Raw genomic sequence first — 26,479 nt, 5'->3', positions numbered from 1 at the left:
GGAGAATGACCTGAGAAAATAAACAGGTTAGGAAAAAATGGAGGGATGGTTTCACCAAATCTCAGCAAAGATTGCAAATGGCCACAACTTGGAAAGCCTTCTCCTAACACATCCTTGATGTATTCAGATGGACTTGGGGAGACTATGACCTATAGGAATTTTGCATTTTGACCACCTCATTTAATCCATTGGCTGAAACGTTTCCCTTTTGGGCTGGGTATTTTTATATCCAGTCAGTTTTGTTTTCTTGTGATGAAGTTCCAACAAAACATTTTTAATCACTTCTCGATCCAAACAAAGGCTTAAGCTATTCAAGTTGCTTTTAGGATCTGAGTATTGTTCAGCCTAGAATAGGATGCCAGATCTGGGTTCCCGGTAAATAAAAACTTCTCACCATTCATATCAACCTCCTTTGCACAGGTCTATAGATAAAAGCAGAGCCATACAGTTTTGACAAGGAAATAGATTTCATTGTGAAGCACCTTTGCACATTACCATGAAAATTACCTTTAACGTGTCCAAATTATAACTCTTTAATTTTGCACATGGTGCATGTAGTACAGTTTACTTGAGGTTTTCATAGTCCAAGATAGGACCATGCTGTGGTTGTACACGCTGAAAAATCCTGACTTAAATATTTCCACTGAAAATAACAGGGCCACTCTTGGAGAAAGATGCCAACATACCGGAGCTGAATCTGATAAAAAGTGTGCACTGAAGCTGAGCATGTGTATGTGCATGGCTGGCACTGAAAGCTGCTGAACATGTGAAAGGGTAAGGAAAGCTGAACACTGGGCACAGCTCTCCTCTTAACCTCGTAAGAGTACAGAGCTATGGGCATCTCAGCATTCATAGGAAAAGGGCTTCTTCCCATGTACCTCTACAGCATAAAAGGTAAAGATGTTCTGGCAGAGTCCAGCCAAATAATTCCAAATTATGAATTTCACACTGGCAGCTCGGGAGGATGGAGAGCACTGCAAACACCTCCAGTTCAACACTGTGCTGTTATTATAATCTTTTTTTTTCCCTTTTGAAAGAATCTGACAGATTCCAGAAACAAACTATGTTACGACACCTATAGGACTGTGTTTATATGAGACTGTAAGCTCTTTGGGGCCACAGCGCATCTTTTTGTTCTCTGCTTGTACGGCATCCAGTACAATGTGCTTGTCCATGACTCGCCCTATTTGTCAAAGTAATGAAAGAAAGGCTATTTTATAATAATAAAAGTTCTTTATGACAGCAGAATGATAAATGATAAGACACCCAGTTCCCACTTCAGCTCTGTCTTTACACAACAATACATTAATCTGTAAATAACACATTACAATTTATGCCGCATCAATGCCATAATACGCACAGAAAGGACACTTGTTCTGCTCAGTATCCAGCACTAGTATTAGGCACAGCTGTACAGAGCAATAGTAAAAATTTACTGACACAAAGATCTTCCTGGTCCAATTTAACTGAAGTCTTGAAAGCCTGTGCGCAGTTGATGAAGACTATGGTACACACACGCATGGCAGGCCAGGACAGTTTCATACGTAAATGCCTTATTCTCCTGCACTGAATCTTGAGAGAGTTGTGTTACCGCCCAAATGGGCATGCACCCGCGCTTTGACTTACTATTGAATTATTGACACAGTCCTGGGTACGTGTGTGTGTGTGTGGCAATTCTGCCCCTGTTGTACTCAGTGATGAGTTTCCCCCTAATTTCTGTGACACAGAATAAAGCCTTTTCATCTTTCCTAAGGGGTATGAGAGCTGATGTGTAACTAAGACAACAACACTGGACCATTCTGACAAAGCAAATGGTTTAAAAATGGACAGAGAAACTACAAGAAGAAAAACATGTGTAAGGTTGTGGAAAATGATGTAGCAACATAACTGAAGGCTATTGTAGTACAAGATGTTCAAGAAGAATTTAGGTTTAAATGTAAAAACTTAATTTTGACATTTGCATTAATAATGTGACATTTGCATATTTCTTAATGTAGCTTTTTTTTTTGAACTAGAATATAGCTAATGCTCACAGATGTCTGCTTTCTTATACTTCAGCATCATTTTGATCTCTCCCCATGCCAAAGTATTGCAACAAATCTGTGATTACTCAGGACATCCATATGCCGTGCAGCATGGCTACTACGAGCTTTGGCGAAACAGTGGGAACATAGCCCACGTTTTCTGATTCCGAAAAGCCCAAACCTTTTCTGCTTCAGCTAATCCCTTCTCTCCCCATTTGGGGCCTTGGCGTACAATGTCATTGTAGGAGACCAGCGAACAGTGGAGAAACATGCATGGAACAGACAATATTGGAGTATTCATTGAAGATCGTGAATACGGAAGGGGACACCTTCCGCTGTTGTTCGTTCCCTCAGGTGAGCCAAGCCTTGGCATTCCCTTCCCGCCCTCCTGCCTAAACTGCATCCCTAAGAGCAGCGCACTTCAAGCTCAGCCCTTTGGCTGCGCTCCCCGGTGTTCAACCCAGAGGAGCAACAGCGATTAAATGCAGTAAATAAATAAACAGACCACGTGAAAATCAAAGCTACGAGTTCTTCATTCCTCCTAACTCGGTCCCTTCCTTTTTATGTATTTTTTTCATTTCTGAAGAACACAAAGGTGTTTGCATTAGCAGGGGGTCGCTCGTTGGCTCTCCCGCCGTGCTCTCCCCCTGCGCCCCGCAGGATGCTCGGTGCAGCCATCAGGGCTCCGTCGCCGCCTCCTTTTCCCCTTTCCCCTTTCCCCGTTAGCTCGGACGCCGGAGCAGAGGCAGAGGCAGAAGCCAGAGCGGCGGGGCGGGCCTGGCCCGGGGTGCAGCCGCCCCGCTCCGCTCCGCCGCTCCGGCTTTTGCCTCGCGCCCGCTCGCGCCCCGCCGCCGCCGCCGCCGCCGCCGCCTCCGCGCGCGCCGCTGCCGCCGCCGCCGCCTGGGCGAGGGGAGCCCGCGGGGGGGCGGGCGGGGGAGGAGGATGTGAGCGCGCGCCTCTGTGCGAGAGAAGGCGCGTGCGCGCGCGCGGGAGAGAGCGGGCGGGCGCGAGCGAGCTCCGTCCCCGTGCGGCCGCAGAGAGAAGCAGCGGCGGCGGCAGGCGCGGCGGCGGCGGAGCGACGCCGAGGCTCTTGTTTACCAGCGTTCACTCTCCGTTGTGCAAAGGGAGCCAGCGCGGAGGAGGAGGAGGAGGAGGAGGAGGAGAAGGAGAAGGGGGGGAGACGCGGCAGCAGAGCGCTGCAAACCCTGCTGCAAGCGAGCGGCGAATTAATTGGGAGGAGCGGCAGATCCTTCCCCCCCTTCCCTCCCCGGAGGAATTACAGACCCTTCGCAACAAGCTCCTGTGCTTTGACCTTCAGCAAACCGGATCGCCTTCCTCGTCCCCCCGGCGCAGGCACGCACGCACACACACACACACACACACACACACACGCACACACACCTCTTCCCGGCTCCCCCTCCCCCTTCCTTGGGCTGGGCAGCGCGAGGGGAAGGTTTGCAGCGCGCGCACACCCAGAGGAGGAGGAAAAAAAAGGAAAAGGATTTACAAATTCGCTGGGTGGTTTTTGTTGTTGTTGTTGTTGTCGTCGTCCTCCCCCCCGCCCCCGGCGCGATGGCAAGGCGGCTCGGAGGGATGCGAGGAGGAGAGCTGCGGGGGGAGGAGGCGGGGTGCTGAGCTGCTCCGCTCGCCCTGCTGCTGCTTTGTGTGTGTGTCCTGGATTTTTCTTTTTTTTTCTTCTTTTTTTTTTTTTTTTTTTTGGAGAAGGAGCCTGTGGCAGCGGCGCCGAGGAGAGGAATAGAAGGAGTAGGGGGGAAGCCTTTTTAATTCATTTTCGTTTCAAATTCCGCATTTCGAGTCTCTGTAGCCAGCCGGACTTGTGGTGGTGGTGTGGGTGGTGGTTGTGCGTGGGGCGGTTTCCCCCCCCTCGCTGAGCGGGGAGAGGAGCCAGGGGGATCCCGCCAGGGCAGCTCCGTCCCCGCGCGGAGGGACGGAGAAGCTGTTGTTGTTTTGTAATAAGATTGTCTGGGTCGCACCCCCCCCTTCCCCCCGCAGCCCTCCCAGTTTTTGTGTCTCTGTGTGTGTGCGCGCTGCCTCTGTGTGCGGTGTTTGAAAATGGAGGTTGAAGATGCAGACTGCCAGCCCCGATGTGCCTCATGTTTGCGACTCCTCTGCACGATGTACCACTGCAGCCAGCGCTGAGGGGAGACGGCGGCGCCCCCCCCTCGGAGCCCGCCCCGCCGCCCCGGAGACAGCGTCGCCCCGGGGCTTTCATGCCTTGTTGTTGTTGCCGTTAATACATCTTGAATATCTGGGTATTTTTGGTGTGGTTGCTCCGGAAGATCAACACCCAGGGACCTCAAAAACCCTACGGTTTGCCAGTCCGAAGGGTCTTGTTTTTTTCATTTCTTGAGGCAACGTGGATTGATTTATCCAGCCCCGCTTCTCGTCCGCCTTTTGCCTCCTTCGTTATTTTTAGAGGACGGGGAGAGAAAAGAAAGCGAACAATTTCGGACTTTTTTTTTTTTTTTTTTTTTTTCGGAAAGGGGGATTTTGTCCAATTAAAAAAAGAGGAATGAAGTCTGGCGCTGGAGGAGGGTCCCTCGCCGTCGTCTGGGGGTTTCTGCTCGTCTTCGCTGCACTTTGTCTGTGGCCAACAAATGGGGAAAGTGAGTACACTGCGTGTCGGGGGCGGCGGGGGGGCCCCCGGGGCGTGTGGGGGGGTTCCCGGTGTAGGCGTGAGGGGCTGCGAGGGCGTCGGCTGCCTGTGTGTGTTTGGGGGTGTGTGTGAGGGTGTCGGTGAGAGGGGGCTCCCTGTTGTGATAAATGTGAGGGCGTCGGTGAGGGGCTCCCGGGGTGTGTGTGTGTGGGGGTGCCTGTGAGGGGCTCCCGGGGTGTGTGTGTGGGGGTGCGTGTGAGGGGCTCCCGGGGTGTGTGTGTGTGGGGGTGCCTGTGAGCGGCTCCCGGGGTGTGTGTGTGGGGGTGCCTGTGAGCGGCTCCCGGGGTGTGGTGTGTGAGGGGCTCCCGGGGCACGCGCCGTTTCCCGCCGCGGTGAGCGGGTTTCGCCCCTGCCCGCGGGGATGTGCGTGTTTTCCTCCTGTTACGCCTCTGCTCCTCGAGCACGTTTAACAACCCGGGGCTGCGCGTCTCCCTCTCTCCCTCCCATCCCTTCCTTCCCCGGGGGTGGCTGGCTGGTTTTACACACGGCATCGGCAGAGCCGCAGCCCCCAACCCGGAGGCGGAGGAGGGGGTCGTGATGCCCCTCCGTTCCCTCCTTTGTGTTTCCCCCACCTGACCCGCGTACTATTCCTAAACCCCCTCCAGAGCCCGGTGCAGTGTTTAGACCTCTGCAGCCAGGGCTGCGAGCTGCGTAGTAAACACTTGCAGGCTGGGAAGAACCGTTCTTTCTTTCCCTGTACGGAGAGAGGTTGATCTCTGTCAATATTTAGAGGCTGTATGCAATAACCTGCCATAGTGAGTGAAGAATTCCTGGAAATAAGCGCTTTGCCTTTTATTGCTTTACTGCCGAGGAAGGGTTTCACTCGCTCTGCTCGGGGTGCAGAATTACGGTGGCATCCCGCAACCTAAAGGTCACAGTCTGCTATTAGTTTTTTTTTTTTTTTAAATGAATTTCTAAGTTGATAGTTTATATTTGTGCCTGAACAGAAACGTTTGATGGCCGGATGGGCTATAGTCTTAAAGGTGATTTTTGTTTTTTAAGCAGCTGCGTTGCATCTAGCGTTAAAGGCTTGTGCAGTTGACTTAGCAGCGTGCGAGCTGCTTCCTCCGTGTGTGCGAGTGCTGCACCGAGAAAAACGTGGTTCATTGTGCGCGACCGCGCTGCCAGCAGCCGGGTCCCCGGCGCACGGAGGTGTCTGGATCCCTCCTGCCGTTTATCGTCCGCGGATCGCGGTGCCTGTCTGTCTTGCTTGGGAGTTGCAAAAGCCTCGACTTTGTTTTTGTGCGTTTCAAACCTGTGATTATATTGCAGTGCCCGCCCCCTTCGGGCGCAGGGGGAAATAAAGGGGGCAGGGATGGCTGGCGCTGCAATTGATTAGACTGCAATCATCACCATATTAATCCCGGTGCTGATCGGTTTTCTTCTGGTATGTCGGGCTCACGCTGGATTGAGCATCTCTTGCATGCAATTAGCCTTCCCTTGTTTTCTGGAGTATCGCTGTAGACAGGGAGATGGTAAACGTGCCTTGGAGCCCAACCATTTTGAAAACGGCTCCCTCTCCTTCGGCGTCTGCAGAAACGGGGATGTTTCTTGACTGCATCTTGATGCTTTAATTTCTTCCGCTGTGTGCTTTTCAACATACTCCTTGAGCTGTTGTTGTGTGCCTCTCACTTTCAAAAAGATACGTATTGTTGGAGGGGAGGAACGGAGAGATCAATTTTCTCCATTTTAAATGTAAAGGGAAAGAATTTAGGAGCTAGAAAGGCTTTTCTAAGAGTAGTAGTTTCAGGTTGAAAAGAAAGGGAAGTTCTTTGGATGCGCTGACAATGAGGCTAACTACAAAAAAAAAAACTGAGCAAAAAATGCATAGATGGAGTCTGTAATGCATGTTGAGTAATACTGTGTTTCATTAGCCAGTGAATGCCAATTAACTCCTTGCAAATTAAGGCCCAACTTAGGTTTTTGCATTGTAGTGGCAGGGCCAGCTAGGGCTGGAGAGCCGCAATCTTACTTCCACGGGTTGAACGTTTGGCTAGAGTTGTTTTCCAGAGGGAAAATTAATCTCTAAGTTTAAAAACAAAACCCCAGTGCCCTTCTTCAGGGAAGGGCTTACAAAAGATGGAGTAGCGTGGAGAAACAGAACAGGAGAGGAGGAAGAGATCTAGTGTATCCTTAAACTGCTAGGATACATGCTTACAATTTTTTTTTTTTCTTGTCTTACCTGGTACAGAACACCTTCAAATAAAAATGCTTGCCCAGCTCTGGCAATAAAATAACGCAGGAACAGTATGTTAGGATTTTAGGTTCCAGTCCTCTGAAGTGTTTGTGGTTGCCACTTAGCTGAAATGACCCAATTAAGAACCTCCCAAATGAAATATCATCTTCTGAAGAAGATCTAGGCATTTAAATATGGGAAGATATGCTGAAAAACTTGTCTTAGCTGAATACTGCCTCTAATCGATTGTCTTTGTAGTTTACAGTTTAATAGCCTTTGTTTTCACGAGTTATTGCTGAAAGAATTTTGCTGTTAGGGGGAAAAAATGATCTCCAGAGCAGATGTTTTGCATCTCTTCATATTCTTCTCTCTCCCCACAAGAGTGGAAGGAAGATTAATCTTAATTTTTATTTGTTTTTCATATATACTGTGTCATAGCTAAAAGGCACTTCCATTTTCGGTCAAACAAGCAAGGCATTCCTAAATAGGAATACAAAGGAGTTACAACTGGAGGGGAGAGACCCATCCCTTTAATGCTAAATTATGTAAAGTCTGTTTATGGTTATATGACAGAAACCTCTTTAAAGTGCAGGTAGCTTCAGTGGAAAGCTTCTGATTCAAAAACAGTCATTAAAAAATTCTGAGAATTTCCTGAGATTTTGTTAGAACGGCACAAAAATAAAAAGACCCTTCATTAAGATAAAGTATGTGCTGCTGTAACAGTGCATTTGATGTGTAAAGCTACAACTGTTGGAGACTGTTTCATCCTAGGGTTGGGTTTAAGATGAAGCGTAAACACAGTGTTTTCTTCCTTTTCTACCTTGAGCGTGATGGGGTTTTGATTTTTACCCTTGTGTACATTTACAAAGGGAGTGTCTAGAAGGGAATGGGTTAAGCATTTAGAATAAAAATAATGGGTTTAGGTCTGATAATACTTCAGACTTTTGTTTGTCTATCCAGGCTATATTTTATGTTTCTGATGTTAATAAACAGTAGCTCATGCTGTATGTTTAATCTCTCTCCGAGGTTGCTTAGTAAAAACCCTCATGACCTCCTAAGTGTCAACGTTACACACACCTAGCTTTCACATCAGCATTTTCATATACGCCTAGTGGTTAGTGAATGTTGTTAAAAGGGAGTTGGATAATTCCTTCTCTAATTGAGGTTGTGAATAGAAAATGCCAGAGTGTTTAAGGAATTGGTGTCAGTTGGGTTCACCAGAAAGAGGATTGGAGGAAAGTGTTCAGGGAGTGATGGTGATTGGAGTCCATGGGAAGAAGCGGTGAGCCAGGCAGTACTTTGACTTTTTTGATTGTGTTAGATTGTACTTTCAAAGTGTTTCCATACCAGAAGTGGAGCAAAGGCTTGCATGACTCAGAAACTGAAAGGGTTAGGAAATGGTAGTGACTTAGCTAATATCAGGCAAAATGTGTTGAGAACGTGAGAAAGCAGAGGAATGGGTGTGGAAAGATGATGTGTGTTAGAAGTTTCAGTGCTGAACCAACATTTGAGAGAGAGAAATACTCTTTGTGTGAAGTGAAGGAAATTTAACTTATTTCTTAAGTATGTTATGAGACATGAGGAGGGGAAGAGGCTGCAGAGAGCGAGAAGATGGATCAGCTAGTTTTAACTTTAGTACAACAGAAGGCCTGATTTATTGGGTTTAATAGGGAAATTGCTCAGATTTGATAAACTATTGTGTTGATTTTTATGTCAGCTTTCCCCTGACCAGTTGTTCCTTCAAACTAATTCTAGAGTATAGTTAAAGCATAACTCCATTGACACTGAAATTGTTTTCATCTTGAAATATACATGCAAAATCTAGTGTTGGGAATTTTCCATGTGATGATTTTTGATTCTGTCTTCATTGGTAAATAATTAATTTGTATCAGTATGTGTTACCTTGGGAAAAGTTGTTTCAAATCCTGTTTAATTTTCTGCTGAACTGGTGTTTAGGAGGAAAATCTTGGAGAAGAATGTCTTCAGTGAGGAGAATTTTTTTTTTTAAGCATCTAACATTTAGGATTAAAATACATTTCAGGGCTGAAACTATTAGCTTGAAAGGACAATTTCAATGTCCTTTCAACTGAAGCTTTTTTCTCTTCCCCTATACTGTATGGTTTTTTTTTTTCTTTTTACTCTGTGGTAGGTTTTACCAGTGATCACTGGAACTATTAACTTGGTGAGACCAGAAGAAGCAGTTTTGTTAAATGATTAATTATGTTGTGTGTATATTCCATCTGTGTGAATTGTGAGCTACCACAAACTTCATTGTAGAGAAGTTTGTTTATGGTCCTGAACTTTGAGAGAGGGAGGAAATAATATATGCAGGAAACCTGTTTTTCTCACACTGGTTGTTAACTTTATGATCCCACACAAAAAACATCTAGCTCATCATCTGTAATAGCCCTAAGGTCTGTAACTTACAAAATGTACTGAATTAACTTATTTTAAAAAGATGTAGAGTATTTCTCTAGATTATCTGTAGTTAAATTAATAAACTTCATGAGCATTATTTTACTTTCTTGAAAAGGTGATGACTGAGAAGCAGTGGCAACTTTCTGAAAAAGTTGTTTAAACTTTGGTTTATGAAATTAAATACATTCTTACTTGGATTTTAGTGTAAAGCTTTCACATTTGGAAATGCTTTGGGATGTTATCAAGTAGCAGCTGTTTTTTATTTATATGTGAGTACGCACATAGGAATGGGTAAACTGCAGTTTATTGTTGAAAACTATTGTGTATGCTAAATCTTAAAAAAAGCTGCAGTTTAATTATGAGACTCTGAAGACAATTACTCAAAGTTGTTGCAGATTTATTGTTTCAGTATATTTCTGATCTTTCTGACCAAGTTGAGTTTTTAACGTTTCTGGGCTTCGGTGGTAATAGAACATGCTGCTTTTAAGAGTTCTGTGTTCAGAAACACTTCAGGAATGCAATGATGTGTTTGAAAGGTAGAAATACTGTTTTAGTATTTTGATATATTTGACATGTATAATTTTTCTATCACTGTAAATTGTATAGACAGCTTCTTTGTGTAGGTTAGTTGGATTAGTTTTTATGATTTATGAAAGCCACTTTAAGAGGAATAGTTTCAAAATTTTTTTATTGTACAAAAGCAGAACTCAACAAACAGTAGTTGATGAAGACACATTTGTGGTTGTTAGCCAGCCTGTCTTGTGTGTGGTTTTTTTGGGTTGTTTTTTTTTCCCTCTTAGCCAAGTCATGACAGGTACAATCTGGACTGATTTCTGTAGTACTATATTTGTCTTTTTTGTGTCCAGAACTGTCTGAGACAAACTTTGAGGACTGGCAAATGATTAGCAACATACAGTGTTCATTCATATATTTCTGTGCTCTGCAAGCAGAGCTGTACCGAGTCCTCAAACTCAAAAATAGGCTCTAGTTCCTTTAGGCAGGACTTGTTGTTTTTGCTAAATAAGTTTGATAGTAGTTTGGCTTATTCATTAATTAGGGAGATGCATTCTGGCAAAACTGGTGTTAGTATGGTGATGTATTGTGAAGGTTTAACTTGCGTTTATCACTGGAAGTTTTTCCTTTTAACCTTTGCAAATGCTAAATAGGAGCAGCTCCTTTAGGATATCTTTCAAGACACCAATTAACTTCTTCAATGTTGATACTCTCAAGAAGTTGCTGTTGTGGCACAAGATTATTTAAAATGTGCTGAAAAGCAAAATAGTTATTTCTTTATGTAGAGATTGATTTGCATATGACTTGTAAGCTTTCATGTCACATAATTTTATTTATTTATTGATTTTGGAATATCCAGACGTGTACATTTCCTATTACTCTGTTCCTTTCTTGGTAAACTTGATCGTATGAGCAGAAATAAGCATCTATATGTTTCAGTGATTCCCCAGATAGTTTTTCAGGGAGACTGTTGTCTTTGACCTACCCAGTGAGAAGGGACCTCACACCCCAATAAAGTACTAAGATTATTCCTCTAGAGGAACAAGTCCACTTAGTGAATATTTTGGTAGAACAGCAAATGTATGCTTTTGTAGCAACACAAAGTCATTTTAATAATAACTTGGAGCAGTAATTCATGTTAAGATAGTCACTGAAGAGAAGTGTTAACCAGGTTGTGCTTTAAGAACTTCATGCTATGCTATTGCCTTAAAAAAAAGTGTACATTATACAAATAAGAAACTTTTTAAGCAGAAAATAGGTGAACTGCACATGTATGTGCTTTACTGTAATAGTTTATAAAATAGGTGTGTGTCTTGCTTTTATGAATACTTAGTTTGTGAAGATGCGTGTTCTGGGCAAGTCCAATGACCTAATGAGTTTGTTTGCTATGTGTTGCCAGTGAGGCATGTATTATTGAAATAGCTCTGTGACCAGTCAGGGCCAATGTTATCTGCAAACCTCTTATTGGTGCCATTACATGCTGTAAAGATAGCTTTGTTTACTTGGAGGTGTGAGCATCAACTCTGATCAAAACACTTTCTCTTAGGAGGTGGGCTTTTTTTTTTTTTTTGGAGCACTTTGCTGAACATCCCTTCTCCCTGTGGAGGGGAGCGGTGTCAGAATGTGACAACATCAGGCAAATGCAGAGAATATTAGAGTTCTTAATGATAGAGGCAAACTTCACATGTGGTTTTTTTTTTTTCCCCTGCTGTTGAATGGGTGGTGGGTCATTTTTACTGATTGTTTCCAGAAGCTTTATAATTTTTTCCTTCAATATGAACAGTTCACAAATTAGTACATTACTCGTTTAAGTCAGCTACTTATGCAATACTGTTCAAGTAGTGGAGGGTTTGATTGGAGGCAGGAAAGAAGAATTTTTTGAGGTTCAGAATGCATGAAATGAATACATGCTGAAGTAGTCAAAGATCCCTTGTACTTTATCAGAGAGCAGTCTGCTTGAATGAAAGGTACTGTACCTGCTGTTAAGTTTATAAACTTGGTTTATACAGATTACTTTTTAAATTATTCATGATGCTACATCACAAGTATATCTGACAGGTTTAAAATAAATGGCTTGATGGTAAGAGGGAGCATGCATAAATTAGAGCTGGGATAATGTGCTCTTTGAAGTATCTCTTCCATTTGTTACTACTGGAATACAGTAGGTAGCTGCAGCTGAATGTGTGATTCTCAAGTACGGAGTACATCATTATCTTCAAACTGTGTAATAGTGGCAGTTCTTATATAAGACAGATGAGATGAAGTGGCAGAGAGGACTAAGGTGCTCACTTTGTATTTAGTTATATACATGTTTCTTCTGAAACGTGGAGAGTATTTATGGGATGAAACTCCTGTAAGCACAGCAGTTGAAAGGGTCTGCTAGTAGCTGTGCATTGGTAAGGTTAGGATAGCATCACACTGTTTTATTTACTCTTTTTTGTTAGTGTTGCTGTGGGTTTGTAAGAGGTGTTTTAGCAAGGTGGCAGGAGGTTTTCCCTTATACTTAGTGGGACGCTATAGCTGGTTTGCTTATGGATCATGGTACTCAGCTTGAGAAGTCTTCCTGATCTGTATGCACAGGAAAACTTTGCAAGAGCTGAACTGTTGTGTTTGGAAAAGGTTATTGGTGGGGAAAGAGAATGCCAGATCTCTTGGATGCAAAACCAGCTTCCCCAAACATAAATTGACACAGTGCTGGTTTTCCTGATTTTTTTAGACAGGCAGCTCATTATATTTGAGAAGCAAGCTCCCAAAGTAGTTTATGGTGTAGAAAAAACCCTAAAATGATGTGTGATAGAGCAGCCCTCAAAAATAACCAGAAGTTTTTCTGAAAGTAGAAGGTTGTCTTATAGAGATGGTAGTTCAAATCTTAAGTCTTAATCAAACGGGTACAGTGTTTTGGAGCAAGGTCTGGTGACAGCTGCTCCCGGAAACAGTCTATAACCAAACTTCAAAAAGAGAGTTGGCTTGGACTTCGGAAGGGCTTTATCCCTGGATCTCACTGGGGTGGTTTCTGCATTATTTGCACTGGCTTCAGTTTAGAGTCGTCTCCACGTTTTGTCCTTCTACAAATAGTGCATTTTGCTTCCTTGCCGCTCTTGTCACCTCCCCTTGGGTCCTTCTGTGTGAGAGTAGTATGTACCGTGAAAGGCTTAAAAAGCACATTACAGACACCTCACGGGAGGAGTGAAGGCACTGGTACTGCACTGTAGGAACAAACACATACTTGCACTGCTCAGCTGATCTTAGAGTAACATTTGGCTGTAGCGTTAGAGTTGAAATTGCAATGGAAATACCTTGTTTGTCTTATCCCCTGTGCTCTTTGCCAGTGCAGAAATTAGTTTTATTGTGATGTTTTTGTTGCTTTCTCCTGGGGGTTTTGATGTGTAGTTAAATTGTTAGTGTTGTCTTCTCTAGTCAAATTTCATGTATCCTACTGGGGATTTGGTTTGTTCTCCAAAATACTGATGGAGTTAAATAGTGTGGATCGTTCTTGTTAAGCTTTCAGATGGCTCTACCTTTCTTTTAGCTGAGAACCAGTGTTAAGAGAGACACTTAACATGATGATGGCATAAACTGTGTGAAGAGTTCACAGACCGACTGGGATGGAGGGGGCAGCCCACTGGAATTGCGATGGTGTCTGGCTGCCATTATGGGATTTTTAGTTGTTGCTTCTCTCCAGTTGTTCTGTATCCCCAGCAGGTGGAAGCAGCTTGTGGTTCTGTATTGATTGCAGTTAACATCTTCTTTCAGTTTATTGTGGCTGAAGCTTTTTTTTTGATGGATGTACATTTTATTGGTCCCTTGCAAATGCCATGTCTCCTGGGAAGTACAGAGGGAATGAACATCCAGCTGTGTTAAGAGATGCATATAAGTTGCTGTTGTTGTGTGTGCTTTGCTCCTCTTCCTCGGACCTCAGAGGTACCGAGACTGGCGGAAGGAAAGTTGCAAACCAGTAGGATGTATGACCATTTGTGTGTGGTGGAGGATGCCAAAAGTTGAAGGGTCAGTTAGTCCTGTTGCTCATTTACCTTGGATATGGAGATTTTGTTTCAATAAGTTATGTTGGTATTCCCTTGCAGCTCTTTCAGTGGCTACACTCATGATGGAGGTTGAGTCTGTGCAGTTGTTACTGTACAAAAGAGCAAAAAGTGGGGTTTAGGAAAAGCACATTTGTTGTTCCAAACTTGAGACTTGGCTTGGTTTGAGACTGTGACTTGAGCCTGCCTGGGTCCTGTCTGGGAGTGACTGAAGGTTTTGATTGTTTGTCTGTTTCCTTTTTTGTGTGTGTGCTAATAAAATGTTTGTATTTTTGTCACATTGAGTAGGCTGACTACATGGACAAATATTTTCATTGATACTGTGTCTCATCAAGAGGCATGTAATATGTATTTAATACTTAAATTAGGTTATGAGAGTCCCTTTTAAAATTCAAGCTTGTGTACGCTTCAATGGGTTGTGGCTCTAAAATGTGGCCAGCATTACGAGTGAATGAACAAAGGTCCTTTCAAGTTGGTTCAGTTGTTACCCGACAGAAATAAGGCACAGACAGAGAAATGCATTTGAGTGTGTGTGTGTATGTGGCAGTGGTTCTGGACTTCAGCAGAAACACATGTGAAATGGGCATCTGTTTTTACATGGTTTGTTTTGTGTATCTCTTTTGGTACTTCATTGTTTAAATAAAGATGTTGCATTAGCTGTAAGGCCTTAGTGCCAGATGCCCACTGATGAGATGTATTAGGGTTTTGTTGTTCCCAAGCCATACTGAGAAACAACAGCTTTACAATTCAATACATTTGAGGAAGATTACAAAAAGAATTTGGGGTGGATCGCAATCAGCACTTCAAAAGCAATAGCTTTGGAGTAACTCCGCTATAACACAGCCCATGGAAAAACACTGTCATCTTAACAGATGCAGTGTTATTTTGGAGATTCCACTGTATAAATACATGGACTGTGGTTAAATTGTGATGGCAACAGATGCAATCTCGGTTCTCGATTCTTTAATCTCTTTACTTTGTGGGGTATTTTTAAATATTAAAAGAAAAAACAACATCAAAGCTGAAAATACGCCTTCTGTATATTGTTGGGGCTGTACCTTTTGGGCCTTGTTTCATTTCAGATACGTCACTGCAGATTAGACTTGGGCAGAGTAAATGCTCATCTCTGTGAGGGAGTCTCTGCAAGTGCTGCTACTCATGTCTTATTGTACAATTTGCATATGAATGGAATTATTCAGCTATACTTAAGAAATGTCAGCAAGATTGAAGTCAGAGTTGGTTAACCTGGCAAAAAGATATTTCCAGTATTTTTCATGAAAGAAAGTGATAGTATGAAGACAAGAATTACACATTCCACTGGCTAAGCCAACATTGTCTGAGGATTTTCTTGGTGTTTTTGTAGTTGCTATCAGTGACTTTATTTTTAAATTTGTCCGCAATACATTGCAGCGTTTGAGAGCAAGAGAATTGGAATGCGGGAATCAGATGTTGTATTGTAATGCTGCACAGTTGTGTTCACATTTGTTTTTCTTTCCAGATTTGGTTTTGTTTAAATACTGATTTGACAAGTATAAATTGAGAGCAAGGGTCTTTTTTTTTTTTTTTTTTTTTTTTTTTTAATGAACAGCAAATAAAGCATAGCAAGATGTTGTTACCAGTGCATTCACCTCTATCCATCCACTAGTTAGGTAGAAAAACCTGAAGTTAAATACTGTAACTGGATTTTAGAAAGGGACCGAATTTTTGTGAGCAACAACATTGGTAGTCATGCATGCTAAAATAGGGAGTGATCACATCTCGTGCTTCAGAAGCTGACAGTATGCAAGGGTTGGGAAGAAATTGTATTCCTCCTCCGGGTGTTTGTATTTCCCTCCCCATTTGTAAAAAAAAACAGAGAAATGCTATCCTTGAGGGGTAGTTAAAGGGCTTGTTTTTAGAACACTGACATAACTTCAGATGCTCATGTGACACTATCATCCAGGTGAAGGCACTTTCACCAGGAAGCCGTGCGTTGTCAGGCATTCGAAGACTGTACTCTTAGCAGAAGTATGAGGGTGGGGGTGTTGGAATCAGCTGGCTGATAAGGAGATAGTATATTACACTAAATATAAACCCCAGATCTTCAGAGGCGACTGTTAAGATTACCTGGTGTCACATGCAGTTAGAATGAAACAAAAGTTGAGGTGGCTTGAGCGTGGTTTGGCCTCCCTACAAGGATGGGCTGTGATGCTGTCCGTCGTTCCATAGGACTTCTCATCATTCTTCAGGAGCAACTGTGCTCACAGAAGTGCAGAGCTATTCAGTGTTTCTTGCTTGTTGCATGTGTGGCCACAGGCCTTGTTTACTGCGGTGTCAAAATACTGTTCTGACCTCAGGATGACTGTCACTGCTCATGGTGTCTCATGCCTCGAGTTCATCTTTAACACCCTCACAGCTTCTCCCAGACATGGTGAGATGAGAAGATGTGAATCCCGTTTAATAGGGGGAAGTGGGTGGGGGAGAAGTGAAGAGTGGAGAGGTGGAGGATATAATTGTCATGTCCACCAATTTTTGCAGGGGGAGGGAGGAATGCTTCATTTAAGAAGTCTATGTACCCTGGTTGGGTATGTCTCCCTCTCCATCAATACTCAGCCTTTCGATAGTGTCACATGCTCGCTACGTGGCTCCTTGATGTCTTGGTTGAAGAAGAGCATGACTGCAAGGCTGGCTTTGTTGGTGTTGAGCCTAGTGCCCAGAAAGCAATGAACGTAGTTTTAGGCTTTGGGTCCGTGGGATGCTGTGCACAATCATAAGTGTTGAGATGTTCGGAGGGTAGAAGGGTTCATTTTCCTCTCAGCTGACTTAACTAGTGAGTTACACTGGCTCATGGAAGGGCACAATGAGAGCCTGAGGGGATGGGATCAGATTGTGTGGTTGAGAACTGGACGAGGGAGAAGCAAAACAAATGGTTGCTTTAGCACAGTTCTCCAATGAGCAGTGCTCTGTGCTTTTTGTGTCTGTACCATGAAAGGAGGGTTTCGGTGACCTAGCTGTGCATCACACAGGACTCTGGGACTGGAAGGGGAAATACTTCCTCCAGGTTAGGGAGCATTCAGTACATGGATGAAAGTCTCTCTGCATCGGCTCTGAGGTGCAGCATTGCAGCCCACCCCTTGCTGGCAAGGGGCAGCTGCCGGCAAAGGCAGGGGCTTCTTGCTGAAATGGCTGTGAATCTGAACATGATGATTAGTGTGTTACGATCCAGCCATCTTCTCAAAGTAGCTGAATTACTTTTATTGAAATATGGGGAGTTTGTTTAGCAAAGACAGGTTTCAGTGAAAGCTGTAGACTGAGTGCTTGATGAATGTAATAGTTTTACAGAATTAAAAACAATTCTGATGCTTCCACTGGGCACTACAACTCTATGTAGCTTCATAACTTTCTGGTGGAAGTGTCGTGAATTTTGGTCCAATTTGTCCTTCAAAGTTTATTTCTTCCTTAGTATGAAGGCCTCGGAGCACTACTAGCATATTATAATTTTTTTTCTTTTATTGAGATGGAATGTGAGTGATTTTCATAGTGACTTAAAACAGCATGCAGGAAGAGCTTGCTTTAAATATACAGTTTTAATCTAATTTTGCATATTTTTAGCTGTTTTTTTAATTGGCTGACAGCTGTTACAACACCTTGATTCGCAAATACAACCTTTTTGGAAAGTACAGGCTTTTTTGCCAATGAATAGCATTTGCTGTTTCTACACATTCATGTAAATAATTGGATGCCTTGGATACGTTTACTCAAATCCTTAATTTTCGCATTTTTAAGTGACAAAATGGCAAATGATGTATTTTCTGGCAAATGATGTATTTTCTGGTAGATTACTTCTCATTTGTGTTATTTTTTTATTTGGATGGAAAATGAAATTTTAATTGAAATGCAGAAGATGTGAATTTTGAGACTTAATTAAAACTTCAAGTGTGATGGACAGACATGATTTTAAAGAAAAACATCAACAGAAAAAACAGTTTGTCATTGTTTCTCGAAAGTTTAGAGCTAATAGATCTTGCCCACTGACTGTTTCACAGGTTTCTATGCAGGAGTCCTTTTTAATTTGAAATTAATTGTTTGTTGAACTGAACCATTTGAGTAAACTGCGATGAAGCACTTGCAGAAGTAGCTATTGAGTGTAAAAGCTATCTTAGCATTTCAACAAAGGGTGGCTCCAAGAGAGCACTAAACAGTAAATTCACCAGTCCAAACTTTTTTTTGTGTAAATTATATGCTTACTATTTTTATTTAAATTACAGTAGGCATTTGCCCTAATATATGCTGTTATAATTTCATGTTAGATTTGTAATTAAGTTTATTTTTAGAAGAATGCATTTAAGTGGTTTATATAAAATGATTTTCTATTTTTGTAAATGAAATAATGGGGGTTTATTGACTTTTAATTTCATGCAAAATTTTTTTTTATTGGAGGTTATGTAGGCAGAAAAATCTAACGATTTGAGCGTATTCTCATAATACAAAGAATAGAAAATTGGTTGTCACTAGCTAGGGGCACTGGTAGGCAGAGTTAACTCTTATGTAGGCATGTTCAAATTAAGTGATAGATGTTATAGAATGTGGTACAATGGGTTTATATAATAAATTTTATTTATTGATTGTTCTTCCTGGTTAAGCTGAGAAAGCCAAATTGTAACCGGAATCTGCTTGGAATCTGACAGGGAGATTAGAAAAATGGTCATAACGTGATGGTTTCTCAAGATGCCTGAATATGTCACAATCCATGGCAAATCTGATGGAGAAGTGAGTGTTAATTGCCAGATTTGCTATTTTTAATTTGGCCTCGCTGTCATGTCTCTTCACAGATGAATATGAAGGCTAAGGGGAGTTGAGTGATGAGTCATTATTGAGTTAGTAAAATCACAATTGATCTCCATTTCCTGTTGATTCCAAAATTACTGAACTATGAAAGCCCAGAGTGACTGATGACTTTTTGGAGGGGAGTTTGAGGGTGGAATGTGGAAGTGACTCTATCTAAAGTAATTCAGTGCTGCCCTGGGTGTTAGTACAAAAATGTCTATAGTGAGAACAGGAGTGTGTCTGAGATGGGAGGCTTTGAAGAAAGTGTGATGGTCTGGCTAGATGAGTTACCTAGAAGCAATGATAATCTGTGCACTAAAACATGCTCTTCAGCAAAGTGGGGGGGAAGAGGTTTCTAAAGTGGCTACTGATAGAGGCTTAAGATTAAACTTTTCATTAGTCTCCTCAGTACCGGAGATATCTTCTGATTGACCTGTGTTTCTGTCACTTAGCTCAGAAGATTTTATCTTGAAATGCTTTTGCTCCCAGGTACTATTTACTGTGAAAGTCTCCTGCTCTTTCACGGTGTGACTGCAGAATGAATGTCAGACTTGCACAATGACAGAGAATGGGATGTCTGGAGAACAAGTCTTATGAGGATCGGCTGAGGGAACTGGGGTTGTTTAGCCTGGAGAAAAGGAGGCTGAGGGGAGACCTCATCGCTCTCCACAACTACCTGAAAGGAGGTTGTAGCAAGGTGGGTGTTGGTCTCTTCTCCCAAGTAACAAGCGATAGGACAAGAGCAAATGGCCTCAAGTTGCGCCAGGGGAGGTTTAGATTGGATGTAAGGAAAAATTTCTTTACTGAAAGAGTGGTGAAACATTGGAAGAGGCTGCCCAGGGAAGTGGTGGAGTCTCCATCCCTGGAAGTATTTAAAAGACGAGTAGATGAGGCACTTAGGGACATGGTTTAGTGGACATGGTGGTGTTGGGTCGACGGTTGGACTCGATGATCTTAGAGGTCTTTTCCAACCTCAATGATTCTATGATTCTATGACAGCAGTGTTGCGTGATGGAGAAAATCTTGCATATCTTGGTTATTGTTTGTGATTATCTTTTGATGAATCCTTGATTTTGTCATTCTGTAGCTTTGTTCTTTTCTTGTGATGAAATGGGATTAATGCTCTTTTGACAGATACATACTAGAACATTGTGGCAACATACGTAGGTAAGATTTAAATTTTCTTTTTTTCCCTCCTAGAACTTTTAGCAAAACTTTTTTTTTTTTTGTTAGGAACTATTATGTTATGTTACTAGACTCTGCGTACATTGCATATGTGACAGTAAATTCTGCTGAAAGGGGATTTGTTAGAAGAAATTAAAGGGAGGATATACACTGTTCTGAGTTATATTTGGAAGTAAGCTATAAAGAAGCCTTGAAGTATCACTTCAGGAAGAGAAAACTTAGTTTAGTTCCCTGGAGGAATAAGAGGAGGTGTGAGGTAAGGCTGTCCCTTCTCCTCTGTTTATTGCATCCCTCACAAAATTCTGATTTTAAAGAATTTTTCTGAAGTGGTAATTTGGAAGGCAAAGTAACAGTCTGTGTTCTGTCTTACAACTATTCAGATGGTCTTTGAACCGTTGAAACTTGTCATGGATGTACACTCTGATATGCTGTGTTAAAACAGAAGTAAAGAACTAGGAGAAGGAGAAATACATTCTTTCCTTGGAAAGTGTGTACAAGCTTTTCCCAATGTTGCCATATTTAGGACTGTAGAAAACTGAGAAGGGGGAAAAAGAGATGGTTGATTTTGCTGTCTGGGAACAGCTTGGTTTTCAAATTTATAAACAAAACAGGAAAAAAATCTTCCAGGCTTCTTGACAGGCTAGTTGTGTGGTTTTCACATTCAGAAAAGCTGATTCAGTTGGTCTGGCTTTTGCAAGGGAACAACTAGAGAAATGAATTGCTCTGAGAGGGTGTAAAGAACTTTCCTTTCCTTTAGAAAAAGTTGAGCAAACATGGAGCACTGAGTTGCATGGTTGAAATTTGGTGAAGCATGGAAAGGACGCTAGTTTTCAGAGAAGTTTGATGTTTCTTCAGGGTGTTGTGAATTCAGAAGTAATAGCTGCCACACTTAAAAAGACGTGTCTTAGTCTTACTGAGTGTTGTAGGAGCTTCAAGAGAACTTTATTAGGAGCGATCATGGCAGCTCTCAAAGCTGTCACTTGCAGAGAATCTTCAAATACTGAAAGCCACACCTTGATACCTTATACCTTGTCTTGTAGGATCTGTGTTGATATGTCCCAGTACAAAAGCATTTTGTTAAACCAATTAAATGCATAATATTTTTATAATACTTGTGTTTTGGAAAAATCAATATGACCAGTTTCCCTTTGAAATGACAAGAAGCCCGTTGTGCTGACAAAGTAGAATGCATTAGGAAGTGGTGCTTTGTATCCTCTCAAGAGTAATGTGCTCTTGTTTTTTCTTAATCAGCAGGATGTTCTCCTGTATGTCAGATGTCTTAGTTGTTTTTGTGATCTGTATCGGGGAAAAAAGCAAGGGGAAAAAAATGCCAGAGAAACAGAATAGGTTTAAATGCTTTATAGGAGCAGAAAGCCTGCAGCCTTGTATTTCTCTGTTTTAGTAAAACTGGTAAAGGTTAGCTTTGGACACTTTGTGTTTATGTTTGTGTTTCAAACAATAAACAAAAGAACAGCTTGCCCTTCAGAGGAACATAATGCATAGCCTGCTGAAATACCCTGGAGCATAAGAAATATAATTAACCCTTTTCCCTTTAGCTTGGTTATGTTTCAGAAGGTAACGCAAGATGTCTAAAACATCTAAAATTGCTTATTTACCAGTTCACTGAAGTAAGGATTTTTCAAGTTGATTGTCTGAAAATCAAAATACTTCTTCCTCTCTCCATTGCCTTCTCCTTCTTCCCTGTTTCCTGATCTGCAGTTCCTTTCATCTTTTTAAAAAAAAAAAAAAAAAAATCCAAAACTTAAAAGCAGCCCTTAAGGAGAAAAGTTTATTTCCTGTCACACTTGCTCAAGGCTATAGAGACTAGATCTTGGAAGTTTAGGCACTTGTTCAGGCCTTTCAGAGGAATTTTTGAAAGATGCTTTGCTTTTGATGCAGTGAAGGAAGGGCAACGACTTGAAAGGACTGACAGCATAACCAGGGTTTGGCTTATTGCATGAATGAAACCTCTTGCTGTGATCCTGAAGTATGTTGCTTTACTGACCAGGTGCTCAGGTAACACAAATCTGTTCTGAACTGTTTCTTTCAAGATAGTTTTGGTACCATTCAGTGGAAATGGGCTGAAAGGGGACAGAACCTGAAATACTTCCAAGTTTTTTTTTCCCATCTTAATTCTCCTTGAAGAATATGAATTAGTGTGAGAAAGTGTCTGTAGCTCCCACTGGGTCAAATAGAGGTTGAGATAAAAATACATATCTCTGTGTGTATTGTAATATTGATCGTCATGTGGTAAATAATTCCTTGGCAGCAGTATTACCAAGTCTGATGTTTTACACTTCATTTGTAAGTTTTGGTGCAGTCTTGCTGCTAGCTGTGTGCTCAGACCTGCTTTTTGTTCTTTAATGGATATCTTCTTCATTATTTCCTTTCGACCAGCCTTTCCTTTCAGATAAAATGTCATCCTTTGGGTTGGTTAATATGACTGGAGCTCACTTGATCTGTTAGTTCACTAGCTACTCTCTTCTTGTTATGATATTTTAATAAGTTAACAGTCTTGACAAAGATCCATTCCTGTCTCTCACTTACCTCCCCCAGTATGGGTGTGTACATTCACACCAAAACAAAGATTACTTCTGAGTCTCTCTCTCTTTTAAATTCTTTGTTTTTATCTGCTCCATTATAAACTTCTTTAAGTAGTCTGTTTCATGTGTTGCATTTTTAAGGAGGAACACTGACCTGTGTGTTACTTTAATTACCTCTTTTTTTTTTTTTCCTTTTCCTGCACAAGTTTTCTTAGTTGGGATTTTTGGATTAATTTGGCGAGGAATATAATATAATATGACTTGGATTGGAAACGAGATCATTCAGACTTTGGCAGCATAACTGAAGTGACTCCACTTCAGCACTTAGAAGTTCTGTTCTGATTCATCTGTGCTGTCTTTTATTTTCCTCTTTGGTTTAACTCAACGTTTGTTATCTGAATTGAGATTAAAGCATGACTCTTCAGTGTTGTTTACAGAATACTGTCTTCCTGTGTCCTCTGTACCAAATGTAGCTTGGAAGTATGTCTGTATGTCGACTTTGTAGTTTGCAGCTTTGTCTTAACTGAGGTGGCGAATAGGTACGGGCTTTTGCAAAGATGTTGGGCGAAACCGGAGCAGCTGGGACGCTAACATGTGTGACTTTCTCAGCCCTAATGCAGGGGTGCACAAAAGCATTTTACACTGTGGCAGCTGTTGGCTGTGTCAGGGTGAGCCAGTGTCTTGGGCAAGTAGAGAGGAAAAAGAGAGCGAGGAGGGAGGGCAGGTAGATATCTTCTGGCAGTCTGAGTATGGGAAGGGAAGATGATGATGGGGGCAAGTCTGCTTTCCTTGTCCACAGAGGACACCAGAGATGACTGTGGCTGTGGTGCCACCCAGTGTAGTCATTCCTGTCACTGGGGGACTCCCTTTTTTGGGTGGTCACCTTTTCCAAAGTGGACTAGAAAATTTTCTGTTAAAGACAGCGTGTGACTTTTCACAGACCTGGGGGTGGTTCGTGAGTTCAGGACTTTCTCTTTGTGTCCTAAATTGCTGGTTAACTGTGGAGGAAATAAGGAGACTAAGTCCTGGTTTCTGAATCTGAAGCTGAATGAAGCTGGCATGTGGTAAAGCAAAGCACAGTCCGCTCATAAATGTTTTCTTAACATGGAACCAACTAGCCTTGCACAAATACCGTGGTTTTCTTTCACAACAGCAATGAGAGGCCAGTAGAGCTGTTAGACAAGTGAGGTGAGGCCAAGGACTGTCCATCAGCTGTGCTCTCCAGATGATTTTGCCTTCAAGCTAGCAGTTGGAAAGCGAGTTCTTTTGTACCTTCTATTCAGATCCTTTTAACCTATGCTTTTTTTCCTGTTCTGTTAATTTATGTTTTTCTTTCTCAGATCAGACTTAGTTTAAAGCTTTGCAGTATAGCTGTGTTTTAATGAGTATGTGGCACTGCTACCCAATGTAGTTACGCCATCGAACACCCGCCCTGTAGGTGCAGTTTATGTTGGCAGGAGCTGTTTGGCTGGTGTGACTTAACGTTGTTTGGGCAGGCAAATCGTAAGTACAGGCAGAAGAACTCTTTTTTTGGGTGGCTGTAGTGGCACATCCTTTGCAGTGGAGATTAGATTCTGCCTTTACTTTACAGGATTTGCAGCTGGTTTTACTATACATTTGCGGGGGGGTGGGGAGCGGGATGTGGGATGCTATAATTACTTCTGGGATTTCAGAGCTTGGTGAAACCTTTCTTGTGTCCGAAGGAAGCGGTCTTGCCAAAGCTTTGTTGTAGCTTGGTAAAGTAGTCTGGATCCAGAGAGGGATTTTTCTTTGATGCAAGCCTGTAGCCTAATTCTGAAATCTTGTGAGTAGCTTCTGCCTGTATGACAGTTTCCTTCTTGTGAAGAAATGTGCACAATTATTTCTGCTGATGGTTCCTCTGTTTGAGAGGTGGTAGCTATTGAACATCAGGTAATAATTTTTTTGTCGATCTCACACAATACAAAGTGACTGTATTGTTACTCATGATAAAAGAGTTTCAGAGTGCAGTGAAACTAAAGAATAGGTCATTCAGGTTTATATATTTAAGAGTGTATTACAGGGTTCATGTGGTTTCTCTTGCTGGCCTTTTTCTGTCTAGCTCCTCCTCCTATTTGTTGCAGTGGATAAAGTTCATTGTTTAAAGTAATTTTTAATTTAAGTTCTCTAAGGAAAGATTTCTTATCATAGGTTAATTATAAACATATAATAATGTAAATATTAAGTAGTACACACTTGTTAACAAAGAGCACTTTGCTGAAGAAACACACTTGCTCAGGAGGCTGTGGTTTCAGGTGTTCTAGTGCTAAACCAGCTTTTAACAGCAGTAGTCCACTCCACAAGTATCCAGGGAGGATATTTTTATTTTAATTCAGTCAGCCAGGTCATGGTGGTTGATTAAGTTCTATTGCAGTTGTGAAAACTTGAGTCTGAAAAGATGTCATGTGTGTGTCATGTCCCCCCCCCCCCCATGTAGATGAAAACTGACTTTTGAGAGGATGAGATCTTTTAAGATAATGATCTTTCCAATAATTGTGCTTTTCAAGAATCAGTTCAGATTAAACCTGGTAAAGCATGTTTAGATCCACTTTTTCCTCGTGTATGCAACAAGTTAACTTCAAAGGTGACTTTAAAGTTGTTTTTCCAAGTTAAAATCTCATTTTGTGTATTTCTCTTTGTAGATATCCACTATAAAACCAAAATGAAATATTTAAAAAAAAATTGTGTCCCATGTAACATTGCCTTCTTTCGATCAGGTTTCTAATTATGTATTGTTCTAAATAAATGTAGAGCTGTGGAATTGGACAAGATGTTAGTACTAAGTATATTAGTCATCTTGGTTTAGCAAAAGTACCAAGTAAACAGAGAAACCATTTTTAGTGAAAAATCAGCATCATGTAGTAGTTACTAAATGCCAATAAACTAAAAAAACCCAACCGACATCCCCCCTCCCCCCCGAAATATAAATGCAAAATGAAAGTTAATTTTCATTTTGTGTCAGAATATTATGTTTATATTTGTCACAACTGAAACTTAGCGATTGATTCGTATTGGTTAGAGCTAGTCCACTGTTCTGTTCTTTCACGTGGTTGTTCTTCTCTCCTTGATGTTATCCATCTCTTCTTTCTGGCTCAAATTTCTTCTAATTTCTTATGTCATCTTCTTCATGACCAGGACAAACGGTAAAATAATACCAGGGAGTTAGCAAAACTGAGCTTAAGTATATGTTCTCCAGCTGTATCTTTAGCTAGGAGTGGGTTGTGTATACAAGGTATAGGGTAAAAATAATGATGAAGACAGATCTCCATCTCAGCCTTGCTTTGATTTACCTTCTGGAATGAGTGTGTGCAGCTGCAGATCCCAGCAAAAGGAGGTGCCTAAAGTTGGGAGTATCTCAAGCATCCAGGTTTGATAATACTGTTTGATTTGGCTCTAGGTCCCATCTCCTGTAACTTCTTGTATCCCTTTCTTCTGACGCTCTTCCCCCAAGTTTTGACTCAGAAGGGGAGCAGAATAGATAATCCCTGATGATGAGTTGCTGAATGAAATGCACTGTGGCTGTATTTCTCTAACCCAGTTGGACCCAGTGTTTTCTCATGGGTGGATTTGTTAGAAATGTATTAGGGCAGCCTTGTGCATCCCAGGCTCTCCAGAAGTACCTGCCAGAGGATGAATAATAATTCTGCTGCTTGCTCTACCGTTCCAATCCTCCTCTAATAAAAGTGGATATTGTGACAATAATTGCAGTTGCCAAGCAATAGAACTCAGTACAGCTAGGCTGATTATATACCTAAACTATTTTGTTAACCAGGATTATAACATTGTGCATCACCCACAGTGCCTATAGGCAGTGTCTAAAAACTGTATATAGGGTTGGAAATCCAATGTCTTGGGCAGTATATAAATGTAAAATGGAGAGTATGGGCTGAAATGTCACCTTGAACTTAAAAGCCAAGTGTGGATAAGTGACTGGGAGTATACCACTGTTGGCACTTTTTTTAACAAGATGTATATGTAATTTTCATATATTTTTTTTATTCTCACTGTTTTACAGTGAAGGTCAGTTAATTGCTGAAGAGAAGATCTGTATAGATATGTTGAAAATCCTATACTTAGGA

The 26,479-nt window shown here is 41.8% G+C and overlaps 1 protein-coding gene across 2 annotated transcripts in view; it reads left to right on the top strand.

Moving 5' to 3' along the window:
- Positions 1-4,518: 4,518 nt before the first annotated feature.
- The window catches only part of IGF1R (insulin like growth factor 1 receptor), a 198,232-nt gene continuing 176,271 nt past the window's right edge, over positions 4,519-26,479 (top strand). For both annotated transcript variants that reach the window (XM_076347994.1, XM_076347993.1), the window contains exon 1: positions 4,519-4,651. In XM_076347994.1, coding sequence (XP_076204109.1) covers positions 4,558-4,651 — 94 coding nt within the window. In that variant the 5' untranslated portion in view covers positions 4,519-4,557. The remainder of the gene's footprint in view (positions 4,652-26,479) is intronic.

This window comes from Aptenodytes patagonicus, chromosome 10 (genome assembly GCF_965638725.1).
Source record: "Aptenodytes patagonicus chromosome 10, bAptPat1.pri.cur, whole genome shotgun sequence".
NCBI lineage: Eukaryota > Metazoa > Chordata > Aves > Sphenisciformes > Spheniscidae > Aptenodytes > Aptenodytes patagonicus.
The sequence above is the reverse complement of the archived record's forward strand: the minus strand, read 5'-3'. Positions and strand labels throughout refer to the sequence as shown.